Genomic DNA, 17,901 nt, shown 5'->3' on the forward strand with positions numbered 1-17,901 from the left:
CTATCCTCTCTCTGCCCTCCCAGAAGGAAATAAAACTTCCTCTGCCCCCACTGCTCCCTCTGTGCCTCATGCTATGTGTATTTTACCACACTAAAAACGCAGTAAAAATAAACCAGTAAAAGTCAGGGCTGTCACATTTCCACCTGGTGTCTTTATAAGAGGAGGAAATTTGGACAGCAATGTGTGAGCATGTAGAGGAAAGTGCCACATGAGAACATTAGTGAGAAGGCAGCCAAGGAGAGAAGTCTCAAGAAATTAAACCTGCTGACACCTCCATCTTGGACTTCCACCTCCAGAACTGCGAGAGAATCCATTTCCACGTGTGGTATTTTGTTATAGCAGCTGTAGGTGACTAATACAAGGACTGGGGAGAGGTGACTCTAACATGCAGGTAAGTAAGGGAGCACAACACCCCGGGGTGAAGGTAAGTGCACTGGAGAAAACATGGGATCAGGACGGAGGGATTGCAGGTGGCCTTCAAGCTGAGAACTAAATAACAAGGAGCTAATCAGGCAAAGGTTTGGAGACAGAGGAAACAGCTTGTAAAAAGGTCCTAAGCTCTGCAAGGTAACTGCTGAGTGAACAGGTGCCGGGGCTACACAGTTCTCCCTTCCTGGTCCTATGTTGCAGCTGTCTTTTGAGGATGCCCTGCCCTTGTCATTGTGAGCAGTCCAAAGGTCTATTCATCAACACCCTATCCTGCTCCCTGTGAGCAAGGACAGGCACGTGACCAAGACCAGCCAATCACCACCTCTCTCAGGCCCTGGTTCCAGAGCAGGGAGAGCAGGGATGAGAAGGGGGGCAGGAACTGGGGGGTGAGGAGTTTGGTGGCTGGTCCTTGGGAATGCCCCTTGTTCTCCAAGTGCCAAGCTGGTTCCCAGCGTTGCTGCTGTGGGTTCCATGAACCACGCCAGAATGTCCTTTCCCCCTGCCACAACGTCCCTTGGTGGTTAGAAAAGGTGATGGTGGCTACTGTGGGTGAGAGCAGGCTGCAGGCACCAACACTGATGTTCTACCAAATGTGGCAGCACCCAGGCCCAGAGGCTGGCCCCCAGCCATTCTTGTGGGGAAATATGGGTGGAGAGAAAGGGGTAAGGAAGGTGGGCAAGAATTACACAGAGCTTCTTAGGGGAAATTTGTCAAACAGCAACACCTGAGGGAAGGTGTGGGGCAGGTTCCAGGACTACACAATAACATTTTTAAATTTTAGATGGATTCAATGAATCCACAGCGAACTGGTTGGCCAAGATGGGCTCACGGAGTATAAAAGTAACGAATGCTCATTGTAAAGAAAACAAACAAAGACCGACCACCCCGACAATGACATTGCTATTTTGGAAAATATCCTTCCAGCTGCTTTTTTAAAAAATGTATTGTGGTAAAATCTGCATAACATAAAATTTACCACTTTAACCATTTTCAGTGGCATTAAGTACATTCACCTGTCGTGCAGCTAGTGCCATCAAGCGTCTCCAGAACTTCCCCACCTTCCCAAACGGAAACTCTGCCCCATTAAATACTAACTCTCCATTCTCCCCTTTTCCTGCCCCCCCCCCCTCCCCCCGGCAACCACCATTCTGTTTCTGTGGAGTTGACTCCTCCAGGTACCATATCGGTAGAATCATGTAGTATTTGTCTCCTGTGACTGAGCAAACTACTTTTTTTAAACACAGAGTTTTTACAGAAATGGAATCATAATAAGTAATTTTATAACTTTATTTGGCGACACATCACATGCCTCCGCGTTCACATATGAAGTTTTGCGCCCTCATTCTGAGTACCGCCACACTCCAGGGAGAGCCAGACTTGTCATTTGGTTGTTTCTAGTCTCTCTCCTGAGCAATCTTTAGTAAATAACCTGTCTCCATCCTCACAAAGTATCCGGCCAGGTCTTTCAGATGAGTGCCTGGAGGTCTGGCTTCTGAGCCACAGGGAGCAGTTTAAACCTGAAGCACATCTCTAGATTGTACCATAAAAAGTGCTCAGCTTCTCAGCAACCTGGGGCTTATCATCAGCCTTTATAAATATTTTCTTATGTGTCTGGAGGAAAAGTACCTCATTGCTTCAATCTGCATTTATTCAATTGAACATATTTTCATGAGTATTGGCCATTTGCCTTTCTTCCTTTGTGAATGACCTATTCCTACCTTCTGCAATTTTTTAAGGAAAAAAAGTATTCAGAAATAAAGAGGTATGTGTACTACCCTCAGTAACAAGACCAAATTAAATTGTGCCTCCTTAAGCCTCTCAGAAGGGCACATTTGTCAACCGAAGGAATGTGCTTCGATATTCCTCCTTTAGCAGATTTCCAGGATTTTTTTTTTCAATATGTGAATCATTAGCATCACAACAGCTGAAATAATCAGCACCAAAAGCTTACAGGTTTCCGTCCAGCTCCTAAATCTCCGATAAAAAAGAAAACAAGCAAGTTATCTAGCACTGGAAGTACAGATCTACATTTTCTCAGGTAACTGAGGCCAAGTTCAACTTAACATCATTCCTGGAACCCGGTGAACTGCATGCAGGCAGGAGAGCACCGAGATCTGTGGGACAGGCTTCCTTGCACTTGAACCCCTACATTGTCAGCAAAGGAAATTGTGCAAAAAACAAGGGCATGATATTTTTTCCAGAAAATGAACAACAGAAAGTTCATTCAACTATTTATTTAAATAACATTATATGCCACTTAGAAAACCAAGAAATAATGTTCTTTACATTTTTCTTTGTGTTTTTTTTAAAAATTCTATTGAAAAAGAGAAGAAAATAACTCTAGCTTCCTAAATTGTTTCAACAAGAGCCAAAGTCTAATTTGATTCCATCTAAAATGTGTCCACAGTAGCCATGAAGTTGTCAAGTTTGGAAGGTAGGGAGAACACAGGGACACCCAGAACTATTGTGCTCAGTTAAGTCTAGTTATAACAATAATGACAATGACAACAACAATAATAAGAGCTCTCAGGAACATTTAACACCTTCAAGGCAACATGTTTGGGTTTTTTGCTCCTTGGGAGACAAAAATCCTGAATCATCTTCGCCATTGTCATTGTTGCTCTTTGATATTCTTTGTCCAAAATTCAGACGACCTTGGTGTCCCTCCTTACAACACCCTTGTCCAGGCTGCCCTTTGAGTGCCCTCCATGCAAGATCCTCCATGCAGTAAGTCAAAGCGGAAGATGAAAATGGGGGCAGCACGGCCTGGCTCGGCCACAGGGGCCCGCCACTTAGACTACGGAGGAGGAGGCCACTTGAGGGAAAGTGACAGGTAACGTGGAAAAACTCTCCTCCCCAGAAGAAAACATAAATTGTCCAAGGAGAGACATTTGAGCATTAACTTTCTCCTGCAAGTAAGGAAAACCTTATTCAACTTTTCCTATGGGAATCTGGCCCAGAGCTTAGGACAGGAATGCACAGAGAAACTGGTAGGAAACCATGCGGTTCGGATCTCTCTTCCCGGCCTTTCCCCCTGTGCCTAATCTGGTCTCTTCCCCAATTTCTGTTTCCTGCAACCACTATAAAAGGGCTCTGATTGGCCCAGCCTGACCAGGTACTCTTCTGTGTAGGCCATCCTGGGTCAGGTGTCCAGCTGTGGCCAAGGGCTACGGTTATCTGGTCTTGAAGCCCTGAGAATTGGCATCAAGTAGAAACCATTCCCAAATATTCTTGTAGTGTGTCCTACAACTTGCCATGAACTTCTGAATTAAAAGGTTTTGTTGTAAATGTAAGTTTTCAATTCACTTGGGTAAATATCTAGGAGTGAGATAGTTGAATTGTATGATAAATATATGTTTAACTTTATAGGAAGCTACCAATGTTCACTCAAGAAGAAATAGATAAAGTGAACAGTGCTAGAACTATCAGCAATTAAATTTGTAATGAAAACCTTCCAACAAAGAAAACTTCACGCCCAGATGGTTTCATTGGTGAATTCTACCAAACAGTGAAGGAAGAAATCCTATCAGTTCTACACAGCTTTTTAGAAAAATAAAACAGGAGGAAAATTTCCCAACTCACTATATGAGGCCAGATTTATCCTGATACCAAAACCAGAGAAAGACTTTACAAGAAAAGAAAACTATAGACCAGTATATCACATGAACATAAATGCAAAACTCATCAACAAAATATTAGCTAATTTAATCCTGCAATATATTAAAAGGACAATATATCACAACTAAATGGAGCTTATCCCAGGAATGCAAAGCTGGTTCAACATTGCAAATCAGTTTGTGTAATTTGTCCCCCCAAAAATTATAGATCTGGCCTAGCCGGTATGGCTCAGTTGGTTGGACATCATCCTATGCACTGAAAGGCTGGCAGTTCGATTCCCAGTCAGAGCACATACCCAGGTTTCGGGTTTGACCGGAGGCAAGCAATTGGTATTTCTCTCGCACATTGATGTTTCTCTCTCTCCCTCTCCTTTTCTCTCTCTCTATAAAAATCAATAAAAACATATTTTTAAAAAGTATAGATCTGTACATCACAAGAGTGGATTTTTCTGTATGCAGATTTTTAGAAACCACACAGAATGTCAGGAAATCAAGATAGAATGTACCCAGGGACAAATGAATATTTACAAATGGGTGGCTCAACCACACTGAAAGTTATGAGAAAAAAAGGAGCTGAGGTGATGTTTTGACCAGATACTGTAAGACTAAAGCAAAGAGAGCTGTGGAGAAACACTGGTTGGCAAATTTGTTTCTCAAACAGATATAGGCTATTAATTCTGAAACTATTTTACATATATAGAAGAGTTGAACAATAAGTAAATGTATTGGAAATAATGAGGGAGGCAGGTTTTTCACTGGCTGAGAAAGAAAAAGTGAGAGGGAATGCTAGAATAAATATTATGGCGGTAGATTAGAGTCAGAAAGATCAGTCTGTACATTTGTTAATGTACATGAGGTTTTGTGTTAAAATGTAATCTAATTTTAAGAATTAAAATGTGGTGGGAAATGTTTTGTTTCTACATTAGCTAACCTATTAAATAATAACATTTTATAAATATATCATTTGTACAAATACATTCAACATTATAGTTTGATTAATAAGAATAGCTACACAGCCCTGGCTGATTTGCCTCAGAGGATCGCAGGTCTGATTCTGGTCAAGGGCATGTACCTTGGTTGCAGGCTCGATTCCTCATCCAGGTCGGGGTGGACTTGCAGGAGGCAGCAAGTCGATGTGTCTCTCTCACATCAATGTTTCTTTGTGTCTCTCCTCCTCCCTTACAGGGGCACAGACCAGTGAGGAATAATAAAATAAATTAAAAATCAATGGAAAATATCCTGGGGTGAGGATTAACAAAAGTAAAATAAAAGCAACCGCACAAATGAGCAGCATGAGGTATATTGATGACTGAGAGCCCAGCACACTGGAGACCTCACTCCTTGCCCTTACCTGGCAGCAAGGTGGAGCTCTACCTGAGAGGCTGTCCAAGGAGCCTTCCCCAAGGCTGAGGTCATTCTCCAGAGAATGTGAAACTCTTCCCAGGGAGCAGCTGGCAGGGTGTGTACATCTCCCCTCGGTGGTTGAGCATCGACCTGTGAACCAGGAGGTCACAGTTGGATCCCCGTCAGGGCACATGCCCAGGTTGGGGGCTCTGTCCACAGTGTGGGGCATGCAGGAGGCATCTGATGGGTGATTCTCTCTCATCATTTTTCTATCTCCTCTCCCTTTTTCTCTGAAATCATTAAAAACATATTTTTTAAAAACAATTCTATTTACAACATCAAACAGAAGAGCATACTTAGGATTAAATTTTACCCAAAAATGTGCAAAATTTGTACTCTCAAAACTAAAAAAGAAAAATAAATGTTGAACGAAATTAAACATCTCCCCTAGCCACATAACAGGCACATGCTCAAAACTGACCTGATATCCCTCAGGCTAGCAGTAAAGAGGTCAGAAAAATACCAGCCTCACAATGACTCAAGCCCTTGTTACCAATAAACTCATCTCTGATGTTCCTATCAGAACTGCAAAGCCTCAAAGTATCTTTAAAAGTTTTTCTTTGCAATGTCAAACAAAAACAACCAAGCTACAAAGGGCAAGAAATTGACCTCAAAGCAAAATGTAAAAGACAGATGATAAACCCTAGACCCATGGGAGCAACTTCTGGGGCAGATGAATTTGAGTATTGGGGACACAGACTGATGCCATAACTGCAATTTCTGCAGCTCGTTGAAACTGTCCTGTTACGAATGACACGGATTTTGTTGTTTGACAAGAGAATTCCTGGGTTACTTTTTTATTATTCCAATGCCCCAGACTTCGACTCAATTGCTGTGGGTCAGGCCCTCGGAACGTGGATTTTTACACAGCCTGGGCTTTAGGGCGCAGCCTCACTCCTGACCCCCTGGAAAAGCTGCCTCCAAACTCGGGGTACTGCTTGATCCGTTCCCTCCCGACAGTTTTCATACTTTGATTACTCTGGGGTCACGCTGGCCGGATTCAATCCTCCGGTGGACTCCAGGGAGGGCTAGCGCCCAATCCCGCCGCAAGCAGGGGGTCGGTCTGAAATGACTTCTCAGAATCACCCTCTCACCCCCGAAATGGGGAGGAGAAGGGTAGGGGTGCAGAGCAAAATTGGAAATGGGCAAAAAGCTTGCGAGACGCTGAATGCAGGCACCGCTGGGATTCGAACCCAGGATCTCCTGTTTACTAGACAGGCGCTTTAACCAACTAAGCCACGGCGCCGCCCGCATGGGTACCGCGAGAATCTATCCCCCATTACTAGCCTCTCTAGCGGTGCACGCATGCGCATAAGTTTTGCCGGCGGCGGACGCATGCGTGGTGTATACATACGCCGCTGAGTGGAGCGCTGAAGCACCGCGGTCCTTGCGGCCGGCGCGCGGTGGCTGGGGCCCGCGCAGCGTTCTCTTCGCCGTCTCTGGAGTGTCCGCGTCCGGTGTGGAGCCACGAGGCTTCCTTCTTTGGGGGACGCTAGCGCAAGACCCAGGCCTTCTGCCCTGGCGCCCGAACTCCACCAGGCTGTCCGCGAGGCCGAGTCCCCTTCCGCTCGGAAGATCCCCGCCCGCTATCGCGGCCGGACAGCCTGCCAGCCTGCCAGCCCTGCGTGGGGCCTGGGCGCACCCCCCGAGGTGGTCGTGCAGTGACCACGCACAGGACCCATCGCACTGGCGCCCTCCTCGGTGGCCCACCTTAGCCGCACCCTGTTATCCTGGCGGCTCATCTGCACGCCTGTCGGGACCAGACCCACAGCTTCAATTGGGCCGCTTCTCTGGAGCACCAGCACCATTCATCGGGAGGATTCGGCTGCAAGTCAAGGCCCTACCCACCCAGGCTTCTCACTTGCCCAGTCTGGGTCTCCTCACCCAGACACATCAGCCACTTTGCCCCGGCCTTTGAGCAGCAACAAAACCATATACTAGTACTGCTAATCCATTCGCCCAGCAATTCAGGTGGGAGAGGCTCGCCCACAGAAATGCAAGTTTCTGCAAAAATATGTGCACAAGAAGGCTCACTCCAGTATTATTAGTAATAGCAAAGGAACGAGAAACAACCTAAGTGCCCATCGCTGAGGACAGTGTTGCCATACGTAGTCCACCCATCCTCCACAGCAGAAAGAATAATACCTCTACGCTTGTCTTTTCGAGACTACTAGCAACAGGACTTCTCTTCAAAGGAGAGCCGAAGTGCTGAGAAATTGTGAATTTTGACATGTGTAACTAAATGGATGCCTACCGACCAGCCACCAGGGTTGAGCAGTCACCAGGGTTGTGACCGAGGAGGGTATCACTAAGCACAAAGAATGACGATCAGGTTACCGTGCTCCTGAGCAGACTTATAGGATGCCAGACAATGGGCACTAAATAAGTGAGTCCTGCAATTACGTTTTTTAAATGGACCAAGGAGCATACGAATGATATTTGACCCATGAGCAATACCTAATGGAAAAGGGAGGCCTTTGTGTTTGTCATCTGAAACCTTCACCTCTGAGGTAATTATGTTGTGGATATTCTGTGGAAGCAGAAGGCGGCAGTCCACGTGCATGGGCATGTTGGAAATGGAAACGTCTGTGGGGGAGAGTAAGAAACCTTCTGTGATAGACATGCCCACCACCTGCCTGCCTAACTGGACTACCTCTGCTCGGGGCAGGTGGCCATCTGGGAGCATTAGCCAGGGAGCCACCCACAGTCTCGTCCACAGAGGAGGCCCCACACATCTTCCTCTTCATTCACAAGCCCTTCCTCGGGTTGCTAGTCCCAGCCCCCAGGTCTGCCTTGCAGGGCAACTCCAGAGCCCAGAATGGGAATCCAAATGTGTCTGGATGAACACCAGGACATAAAGCTCATAAATACCAAGAATGCTCCTGAAATTCACACGCACACTTTTTCCAAAAGGATCTAGGTTTATTCTGCCTGAAAACTAAAAGCATCCAGTCCTGTTCAATAGGGTGTGTGGAGCTGAGGCGGAACCGTGGTGGGAGCCCAGCGAGAGCATGGCTCCTGCCCCAGTCAGACAGGCCCACCCAGCCAGGGAAGGGCCCCAGGGAAAGGTCCTTGCAGAGCCCTGAGACCGACGTGAGAGCTGGCCTGTGCGCAAGTCACTCAAAGGGCCCAGTGGCCATCAGTTATCCTTGCCCAAGCTGCACTCCCTTGCGGGTGAGCCCTTCCTTTCTGATGACGAGGCCTGTGCTGACAAACTTGCATCCATCCGGCAGAACACACATTTGGTGACTGTTTCAGAAAAGACGTCACTGTCGTAGGTGGAGAAAGGCCTTTCACATGCTTCACACTGACATGAAATGTTCAAGCATAAGAGAAAAGAGGTGCTAGTCAGAAGGGATCAAGGCGTGCCGTTAGAATTCCCTCACCCAGACCAACCGCCGTGGGTTAGGTTAAGCAGAGAGCTGCCTCCTCTCAGGGGCTTCTATCCAAGCAAGGGTGGGGTTGCAGGCCACTGAGAGAATCGGCATAGGCGTCTCCCTCTCTCCCCACAAAGAGCTATGCAAGTATTGCCAGGGGTTCTGGGGGCAGGATGGCAAGCATTTGGCAGTGGAGAGGACAGGGCGGAGGGTTCTAACCCCCTCCTCTGCTCTGTGCAGAGAACCATGGGGCCAAGGGGCTACCCTGACTCCTTAACGTGACTTTAGTAGAAGCGTGAAAAGCGAATAAGCACCATTTCTGAACAAAGCGGGGATTTTTGCTAGATGATGAAGTTGCTGAGCATCCTCCTCCACCTCAGAGCCTGTTTCTGGCCAAAGCACACAGAACAGTCGATAGGGCAGCCCTGCTCGCTCACGGCATCTGCTTCCCACAAACAAGTGAGCGACACCACGGGGCAGGGGGGTTCTCGGGAGCTCCCATCACAACACAGCCCCCTGAGACAAGCCCGCAAGGTGGCATGCCTCTGCCCTAGCGCCCCAAGCTCCTGTGCTTGGCCACCCTTGCCTTTCAGGGTACTAACGTGTGCAGGAGGACAGACCAAGCCCTGTATGGGGCAGGCCCTCTGAGACATCTGGCCTCGGAGACAATCCAGCCTTTTTCTTAAAATAAATCTTCTTTCTTCCACAGTATAATTTCTCATGGCCCAACCCCAGAATGACAGGGCTCAGAGGAGGCAGCCCCTGGCAAGTGGAGGACATGGGCCAGCACTGCTCTGTTGCTAGTCAGTCAGCTTCCAGGGCCTCCGGGCCCACATGGCCTCGGTGGCTATGAGAACCTGCTGGCCACAAAAACGAGGTTCATGTGGCTCCCACCCCCCACTCCCCTACCCCACAGTGCTGGTCCTAAATTAGTCATTCCAGAAGCAGTGGCTCCCAGCCAGACCTTCTGAAAGGAGACAAGCCTAGGTGACTGTGGGATTCCAAGGGAAGGAAGACTCAAGAGGGCCCAGGGTAGACTCCTCAGCCTCTTAAAGTGGCAGCCAGGTGTTGGCTCCATGGTCCTAGCAGGGACAGGCCCCCACTGCCCCGGGAGAACCTCTGTGGCCAGCCCTGGCTGCACCTGGTGAAGCAGAGGATGTGCTCTTTCTACCATCAAGATCTTTCACTAAAGAAACACGGGCACTAGAGCCCTTTCCATGGGCAATGGGGCACTGAGAGCCTGCCAGAGGGTCTGCTGCCAGAGTGTAGGAGGCGCAGGCAGTATCCAGCTGTGTGCCCAGTGCTCCCTCCGGCTCACGTCCCAGTCCCCTCACTCACTCCACTTCTCAAATACGTACCAGGCTCACTTCTGCCTCAGAGTCTCCGCACTGGCTGTTCCCTCTGTTGGGAAGTTCTTCCCCTAAACACTGGCACCATCTTCAAGTCTTTGAACAAATGTCACCTTCTCAGTGAGCCCTATCCTGTCTACCCTTTGAGCAGCCTCCAGCTCTCTCATTCCCCTTCCCTGTTATTTTTCTCCCAATTACTCAGCACCATGTGACTCACTGAATATTCCCTTATTTCTTTGTTTTTCTCCCCTTTTACAATTTAAGCTCCTTCAGGACAAGAATTTCAATCTGCTCATGGTTTCATTCCCCAGTTACGGAATATTTGTTCAAAGAATAAATTAATTTGTAGTGGTAACTAATGAAAGCCTTCATTTGGCTTAATTTTATCCAGTACCAACCTGGTTCACCTTTAAGCCCCGGGCCTCTTTGCACTTGATTACCAAAGGAATTTGGTCAATTTCTTCAATATTCCATAGTCTCATGGTCCTATCCTAAAAAAAAGTTAAACAGCAAACCAGCGGTCACAAAACGGGCTCTTGGGGCTGGGCGGCCCCAGGGAGGCGCAGCTCGTCAGGTTACGTGTGGAGAAACTTGACCTGCAGAGGAGCAGAGTTCAGGTGACCAACTGTCTCAGTTTCTCCAGCACCTTTCCAGCTTTTGCTCTGCAAGTCCCATGTCCCAATTTTCATCAATGGGTGTGGAAGTTCATAATAGGAGCTGAAAGCAAAATATCTTCAATGCCAAATGGATATGCATAGATGATTCACCTGCCATAGGGCATTACTGTTTTCCAGAATTTGCAGTTCACAATAATAGATCATCCATCACTGTGATTTACTCCCAGTGATGCGACTTAAATATTCAACTTAACTGCATTGTAACTCTGAGTTTTAACAGTTTGCCTTTGATTCTACCTGTGGATTAACTGTTGAGCTTTGTTTCAGATAGTGCTGATAGAATTTTTAAACTGTGACTATCGTGACCTGTTTTGTAAGAGGATAATGAAAATGAGAACAATTACAAGACCAATGACAGCATGGCCCATGCGTCACCAGAAAAGGAAGCTACACAATTGTGTTTAATGACAGTTAGACACGTAAAAGTAGATTAGGGGCCCTGAACATCCTCCAGTATACCAAAAGGTTGCAGGTTTGACACCAAAAGGTTGCGAGTTTGATTCCTGGTCAGGGCACATACCTAGGATGCAGATTCAATCCCCGGTTAGGGCACATACAGGAAGCAATCAATCCATGTTTCTCTCTCTCCCCTCTTCTTTCTCTATTTAATTAAAAACCAATTTTAAAAAATCCATTAGCCCTAGCCTTTTTGCTCAATGGTTAGACCATCAGCCCAAAGACTGAAGGGTTGAGGATTTGATTCCCGATCAAGGGCATGTACCTCGGTTGCAAGTTCAATCCCTGGCCCCAGTCTGGGCGCGTATGGGAGGCAACCAATCTCTCTCTCTCCTTTTCTAACTCTCTCTATCTTACCCCTCCTCCCCCCCCTCCTCCTCCCCCATCTCCTCCTCTTCTTCCTCTTCTCCTCCTCCCTCCCTCCCTTTCACTCTCTCTCTAAAGAAAATCAATGGAAAAAATATCCTTGGGCGAAAATTAAAAGAAAAAAGAAAACTGTCTCTTCACAAAAACACCTAGACTGGAGAGTCAATAACCAGAACGAAGCGTACTGCACGGTGTGCAGAGATGCCTGATTAGGTTTGGTAGAGAAGAAAGTGTGAAAAGCACAGATGGTAACTGAATGGGGGTGAGATAGGCAAGTTCTAAATTATTCAAGTTTTTCATCTTCCACAAAAATACTAATGTGGGAAAAAAAGAAATAGAAGGCATCCAATTTGAAAAGAAGTAAAATTATCTCTTTTTGAAGATTATATGACCTTGTATATAATAAATCCTAAGGAATCTACTAAAAAGCTATTAGAACTAATAAACAAGCTCAGTAGGAGGGCAGGATATAAAATCAACACACAAAAATCAATTGTATTTTTATACACTTGCAGTGAACAATCTTGCAATTGGACAATTCCATTTGGCATCAAAAGGAATAAAATGCTTAGAAATAAATTTAATAAAAGAAGTGCAAAACTCACAGACCAATATCTAAAAAATATTGTTAAAACGAAAGAAGACATAAATAAATTGAAAGACATCCCATGTTCAATGAATCAGAAAACTTAATATTGGTAAGATGGCAGTAGCCCCCAAAATGATCTCCAGATTCAACACAATCCCTATGAAAACCCCAGCTGAATCCTCTGCAGACACTCACTAACTCAGTGGTCGACAAACTACGACTCGCGAGCCACATGCGGCTCTTTGGCCCCTTGAGTGTGGCTCTTCCACAAAATACCATATGCAGGCGCGCACATACAGTGTGATTGAAACTTTATGGCCCATGCGCAGAAGTAGGTATTTTGTGGAAGAGCCACACTCAAGGGGCCAAAGAGCCGCATGTGGCTCACGAGCCACAGTTTGCCAACCACTGCACTAACTGATCCTAAAATCCATATGGAAATTCAAGGGACCTAGAATAGCCAAAACAATCTAGAACAAGAACAACAACTTTGGAGGATTCAAAACTTACTACAAAGCTAGTTATCAAGACAGGGTAGTTCAGGCACAAGAAATAGAAACATAAGTCTATGGAATAGAATTGAGGCCCAGAATATTAGTAAACCCTCACATTTATTGTCAGTTATTTTGGACCAGGGTTCCAAAACCTAAAACTAGAAGAACTAGAAAACTTAGAAGTAAACATAGGAGTAAATTTTTGTCACACTGGACTAGGCGGTCGTTTCTTAGATTTGACACCAAAACACAAGCAACAAAATACAAAATAGATAAGCTGGACTTCATCAAAATTTAAAACTTTTGTGCCTCTTTTTTTTGGTTAATACTTTTGACTATATGATTACATTATACAATTTCCACTATTCACTATTTTGTATAAAGCCAGTTACAATACACACAATATTTCAAATGCAACAATATGTATCAAACTACACAGATCTGCAAAGTTTACATGCCATTATGAAGCTTGATTTTAAAAATACCTGCAGGAAAATAAACATTCAGATATGGCACCAAAAGCACAAGAAACAAAAGCAAAAATAAATAACTGGGACTATCTCAAACTAAAAAGCTTCTGCACAGCAAAAGAAACAGTCAACCCTGGCTGGTGTGCTCAGGGGGTGGAGCACTGGCCTGCGCACCAAAGGGTCTCGGGTTCAGTTCCAGAAAAGGCCATGTACCTGGGTTCGCTCTCCATCCTCCCCTGCTGGGCTCCTGCGGAAGACAACCAGTCGATGTGTCTCTCTCCTCTCTTTCTCTTTCTTTTTTTCTTACTCTTTCTCTTTTTCTCTCTCTCCCTCCCTCCCCCACTTCCTCCCTCCTTTCCACTCTATCTAAAAAGCAATGAAAAAACAATCCTCATGTGAGGATTAACAAAACAGAAAAAAGAAACAATCAATAAAATGAAAATGAGGTCTGTGGACTGGGAGAAAATAATTGCAAATCATATATCTGATAGGGGATTAATATAGAAAAAAATGAACACCTCATACAAGTCAATAACAGAAAAACAAAAATTCCAATTAAAAAATGGGTAGAGGAACTGAATAGACATTTTTCCAAAATGGCCAACAGGTACATGAAAAGGAAAGGCTATCACCAAAATGACAAGAGATAAGTGCTATGAGGGTGTGGAGAAAAGGGAACCCTTGTGCACTATTGGTGAAAATGTAAGTTGATACAGTCACTATGGAAAACAGTATGGAGGTTCCTCAAAAAATAAAAAATAGAACTACCATATTACCCAGCAATCCCTTTTCTGGGTATATTTCCAAAGGAAATGAAAACAAGATCCCAAAGAGATATCTGCACTTATATGTTCATTACAGCATCATTCACAATAGGCATGATATGGAAACACATCTTGGCTATTGTGTTTGTCAACAGATGAATGGATAAAGAAGAGGCGGCATGTAGATACAATGGAATATTGTTCAGCCATGAGAGAGAAGAAAATTCTGCCATTTGCAACAACATGGACAGACCTTGAGGGCATAATGCTAAGTGTCGTAAGTCAGACTGAGAAAGACAAACTGAGTGATTTCACTTATAGTGATATCTAAAAAAGCCAAATTCCTAAAAGCAGAGTAGAGTAGTGTTTACAGGGGGTTGGGGATAGAACAAATAGATATTGGGCCCTAGCCGGCTTGGCTCCATGGTTAGAGCATTGGCCTGTGGTCTGAAAAGTCCCAGGTTCCATTCCTGATTAGGGCACATGCCTGGGTTGTGGGCTCAACCCCCAGTGGGGGTTGTGCAGGAGGCAGCCGATCAATGATTCTCTCTTATCATTGTTTTTTTTAATCTCTCCTCCCTTCTTCTCTGAAATCAATAAAAATATATTAAAAACAAAAAAGAAGAAGAAATAGGAGATGTTGGTCAAAGGGTACCAACTTCCAGTTATAAATTGCATAATGTTGGGTAATCTAATGTACAGCTTGGTGATTATAATTAATAATACTGTATTATAAACTTGAAACTTGATTAAGAGTATAGATCATAAATGTTCTCACCATAAAAAAGAAATGGTAATTATGTAACATGAAAGAGGTGTTAGCTAAGGCTATGGAGGTTATTATTTAACAATATATAAGTGTGTCAAATCAACAGATTATACACCATAAACTTATACAATATTATATATCAATTATATCTCAATAAAGCTGAAATAAATATAAGTAATAATTAATCAATCCTATTGTATTTATATTCTCTTTTTTATAAAGTCTTACATATATGTATCTTAGGAATATACAGCCTGGCCAATGTGGCTCAATGGTTGAGCATTGCCCTATGAAACAGGAGGTCACAGTTCCATTCCAGGTCAGGGCACATGCCTGGGCTGCAGGCTCAATCCCCAGTAGGGGACATGCAGGAGGCAGCCGATCAATGATTCTCTCTCATCATTGATGTTTCTATCTCTTCTCCTTCCTTACTCTCTGGAATCAGTAAAAATATATTTAAAAAAAAAAAAATAAGAATATACACTGAGCCCTGGCTGGTGTAGCTCAGTTTGTTGAGCATCATCCTGGTCAGGGCACATTTTGTTCCCGGGTCGTGCGTATAGGAGGCAAGCAATCAATTTCTCTCTCTCTCCAATGAAGACTTTTTAAAAATCTAAATAAATTGCTGTATCCAATAAACAGCCTAAGTGCCCATCAGCAGATGAGTGGATTAGAAAACTGTGGTACATATACACAATGGAATACTATGCTGCGGTAAAAAAAAAGGAACTCTTGCCTTTTGCAACAGCATGGATGGAACTGGAGAGCATTATGCTAAGTGAAATAAGCCAGTCAGAGAAAGATAAATACCACATGATCTCACTCATTTGTGGATTATAGAGAACAACATAGACTGATGAAAAGGGACAGACTCAAAGACTGAGAAACAGCAATCAGGCTATCAATCCCCAGAAGGAAAGTAGGGGAGGGCGGGGGTAAGGAGAAGAGATCAACCGAAGGACTTGTATACATGTATATAAGCCATACCAATGGACATGGACAACAGGGGGATGGGAGCATGAGTGTGTGTGGGGGGGAGGTTGGGGGTTAATGGGGGGGATGAGGACACATTTGTAATACCTTAACTAATAAAAAATATATATATATATATATTTTAAAAAAAAATTGCTGTATCCAATGACAGAAAGAAAAATTATAAAATGTTTTATATTTTTTTAAACATATTTGTTTAATTAGTCCTACTATTAATTACTACTAACTACTGCTAGTAACTAGTCCTATTGTTGCTTTATTTAAATAAGAGCATTTATGTAACAGAAAAGTAAAACATAAAGAATAAGACATAATTTCAAATAAACACTCATTTTTCATATTTTGTCTTAATTTTTACTTTTTTCCACTTTCTTGAGTTATAACTGACAATCATTTTTCATGGCTTTCTTTGTTTCTTTCTTTCTTTGTTCTTTTAATCCTCAGCCAAGGATATTTTTCCATTTTTTTATAGCAATTTTTAAAAATATGTTTTTATTATAGACTAGAGGCCCGGTGCACAAAAATTTGTGCACTGGTTGGGGGGGGGGGCGGTCCCTCAGCCCAGCCTGTGCCCGCTCGCAGTCTGGGACCCCTTGGGAGATAACGACCTGCTGGCTTAGGCCTGCTCCTGGGTGGCAGAGGGCAGGCCCAATCCCTAGGTGCAGCACCTGGTCGGGCTCAGAGCAGGGCTGATTGGGGAGTTGGGGCGCCTTTCCCTGTCATGCACAGAGCAGGGCAGATTGGGAGGTTGCAATGCCACCCTCAGTCACGCTCAGGGTAGGGCCGATTGGGAGGTTGGGGCACCGCCCCGTCACACTCAAGGCAGGGTCCATGGGGAGGTTGTGGCGCCACCCCCTGTCACGCACAGAGCAGGGCCCATCAGGGGGGTTGGGGCTCCGTACCCTGTCATGCACAGAGCAGGGTCAATCAGGGGGTTGGGGAGCTCCCCCCTGTCATGCACATAGCAGGGCTGATCAGGAGGTTGAGGAGCTCCCCCTGTCACTCACAGAGTAGGGCCGATAGGGGAGTTGGGGCACCGCCCCCTGTCACACTCAGGGCAGGGTGGATCAGGGGGTTGGGGCGCCACCACTCTCACACTCAGGGCAGGGCCGATGGGGAGGTTATGGCTCTACCCCGTCACACACAGAGCAGGGCCCGTGATGGTGGGGGGGAGGTGTTGGGGCGCCGCACCCTGTCACACACAGAGCAGGGCCAATCAGGGGGTTGAGGCGCCACACCCTGTCACACACAGAGCCGCAGGGCGATCAGGGGGTTGGGGAGCTCCCCCCTATCAGGCACAGAGCAGGGCTGATCAGGGGGTTGGGGCGCCTTCCCCTGTCACGAACAGAGCAGGGCAGATAGGGAGGTTGTGGCCCCGCCCCCTGTCACACACAGAGCCACAGGGTGATCAGGGGGTTTGGGCGCTGCCCCCGTCACGCTGATCCCGGTGCCTGGAGGCCTCTCGGCTCCGCTGATCCCGGTGCTGGGAGGCATATTACCCTTTTACTATATAGGATAGAGGCCTGGTGCATGGGTGGGGCTGGCTGGTTTGCCCTGAAGGGTGTCCTGGATCAGGGTGGGGGTCCCCACTGGGGTGCCTGGCCAGCCTGGGTGAGGGGATGATGGCTGTTTGCAGCTGGTCACACACCCTTCAGGGTGGGGGTCCCCACTGGGGTGCCTGGCCAGTCTGGGTGAGGGGCTGAGGGCTGTTTTCAGGCCGACTGAAGCTCCCAACTGCTTCTTTTTTTCTTTTCTTTTTTTTATTCTGGGCCAGCTTTAGCTCTGGCTCCAGCTCTGAGGCCTCTGCTGCTGAAAGCAGGTATCTGGTTTGTTTGGGTTCTATAATTGAAACAATCTATAACTCCAGCTCTGAGATCCCGGGCTCGCTGAAAGCAGGTTTCTGGGGTTTTGTTTAGCTTCTATATTTGTTACAATGTTTCTTAAACTGCAAGCTCAGAGGCCGGCAAGGCAGGCGAGGAATGTTGGAGTCCTCCGTCACTGAAGCAAGCAAGCCTCATGTTAGTTTCAAGCTGCCTGGCTGCCGGCCGCCATTTTGGCTGGCAGTTAATTTGCATATCTCGCTGATTAGCCAATGGGAAGGCTAACAGTCATACGCCAATTACCATGTTTCTCTTTTATTAGATAGG

The 17,901-nt window shown here is 45.7% G+C and overlaps 1 protein-coding gene and 1 non-coding gene across 2 annotated transcripts in view; both read right to left on the bottom strand.

The window, feature by feature from the left end:
- Nucleotides 1–6,622: 6,622 nt before the first annotated feature.
- TRNAT-AGU lies at nucleotides 6,623–6,696 on the bottom strand. Its single transcript has one exon. It is a non-coding gene; the product is annotated as a tRNA-Thr (tRNA).
- Nucleotides 6,697–8,589: 1,893 nt separating this feature from the next.
- Nucleotides 8,590–17,901, bottom strand: part of WDR88 (WD repeat domain 88) — a 51,607-nt gene continuing 42,295 nt past the window's right edge. The window contains exons 10-11 of the mRNA XM_036346726.1: nucleotides 10,575–10,667; nucleotides 8,590–8,757 (exon numbers count right to left, since the gene is read on the bottom strand). Coding sequence (XP_036202619.1) covers nucleotides 8,590–8,757; nucleotides 10,575–10,667 — 261 coding nt within the window. The remainder of the gene's footprint in view (nucleotides 8,758–10,574; nucleotides 10,668–17,901) is intronic.

This window comes from Myotis myotis, unplaced genomic scaffold (genome assembly GCF_014108235.1).
Source record: "Myotis myotis isolate mMyoMyo1 unplaced genomic scaffold, mMyoMyo1.p scaffold_m19_p_19, whole genome shotgun sequence".
Classification (NCBI taxonomy): Eukaryota; Metazoa; Chordata; class Mammalia; order Chiroptera; family Vespertilionidae; genus Myotis; species Myotis myotis.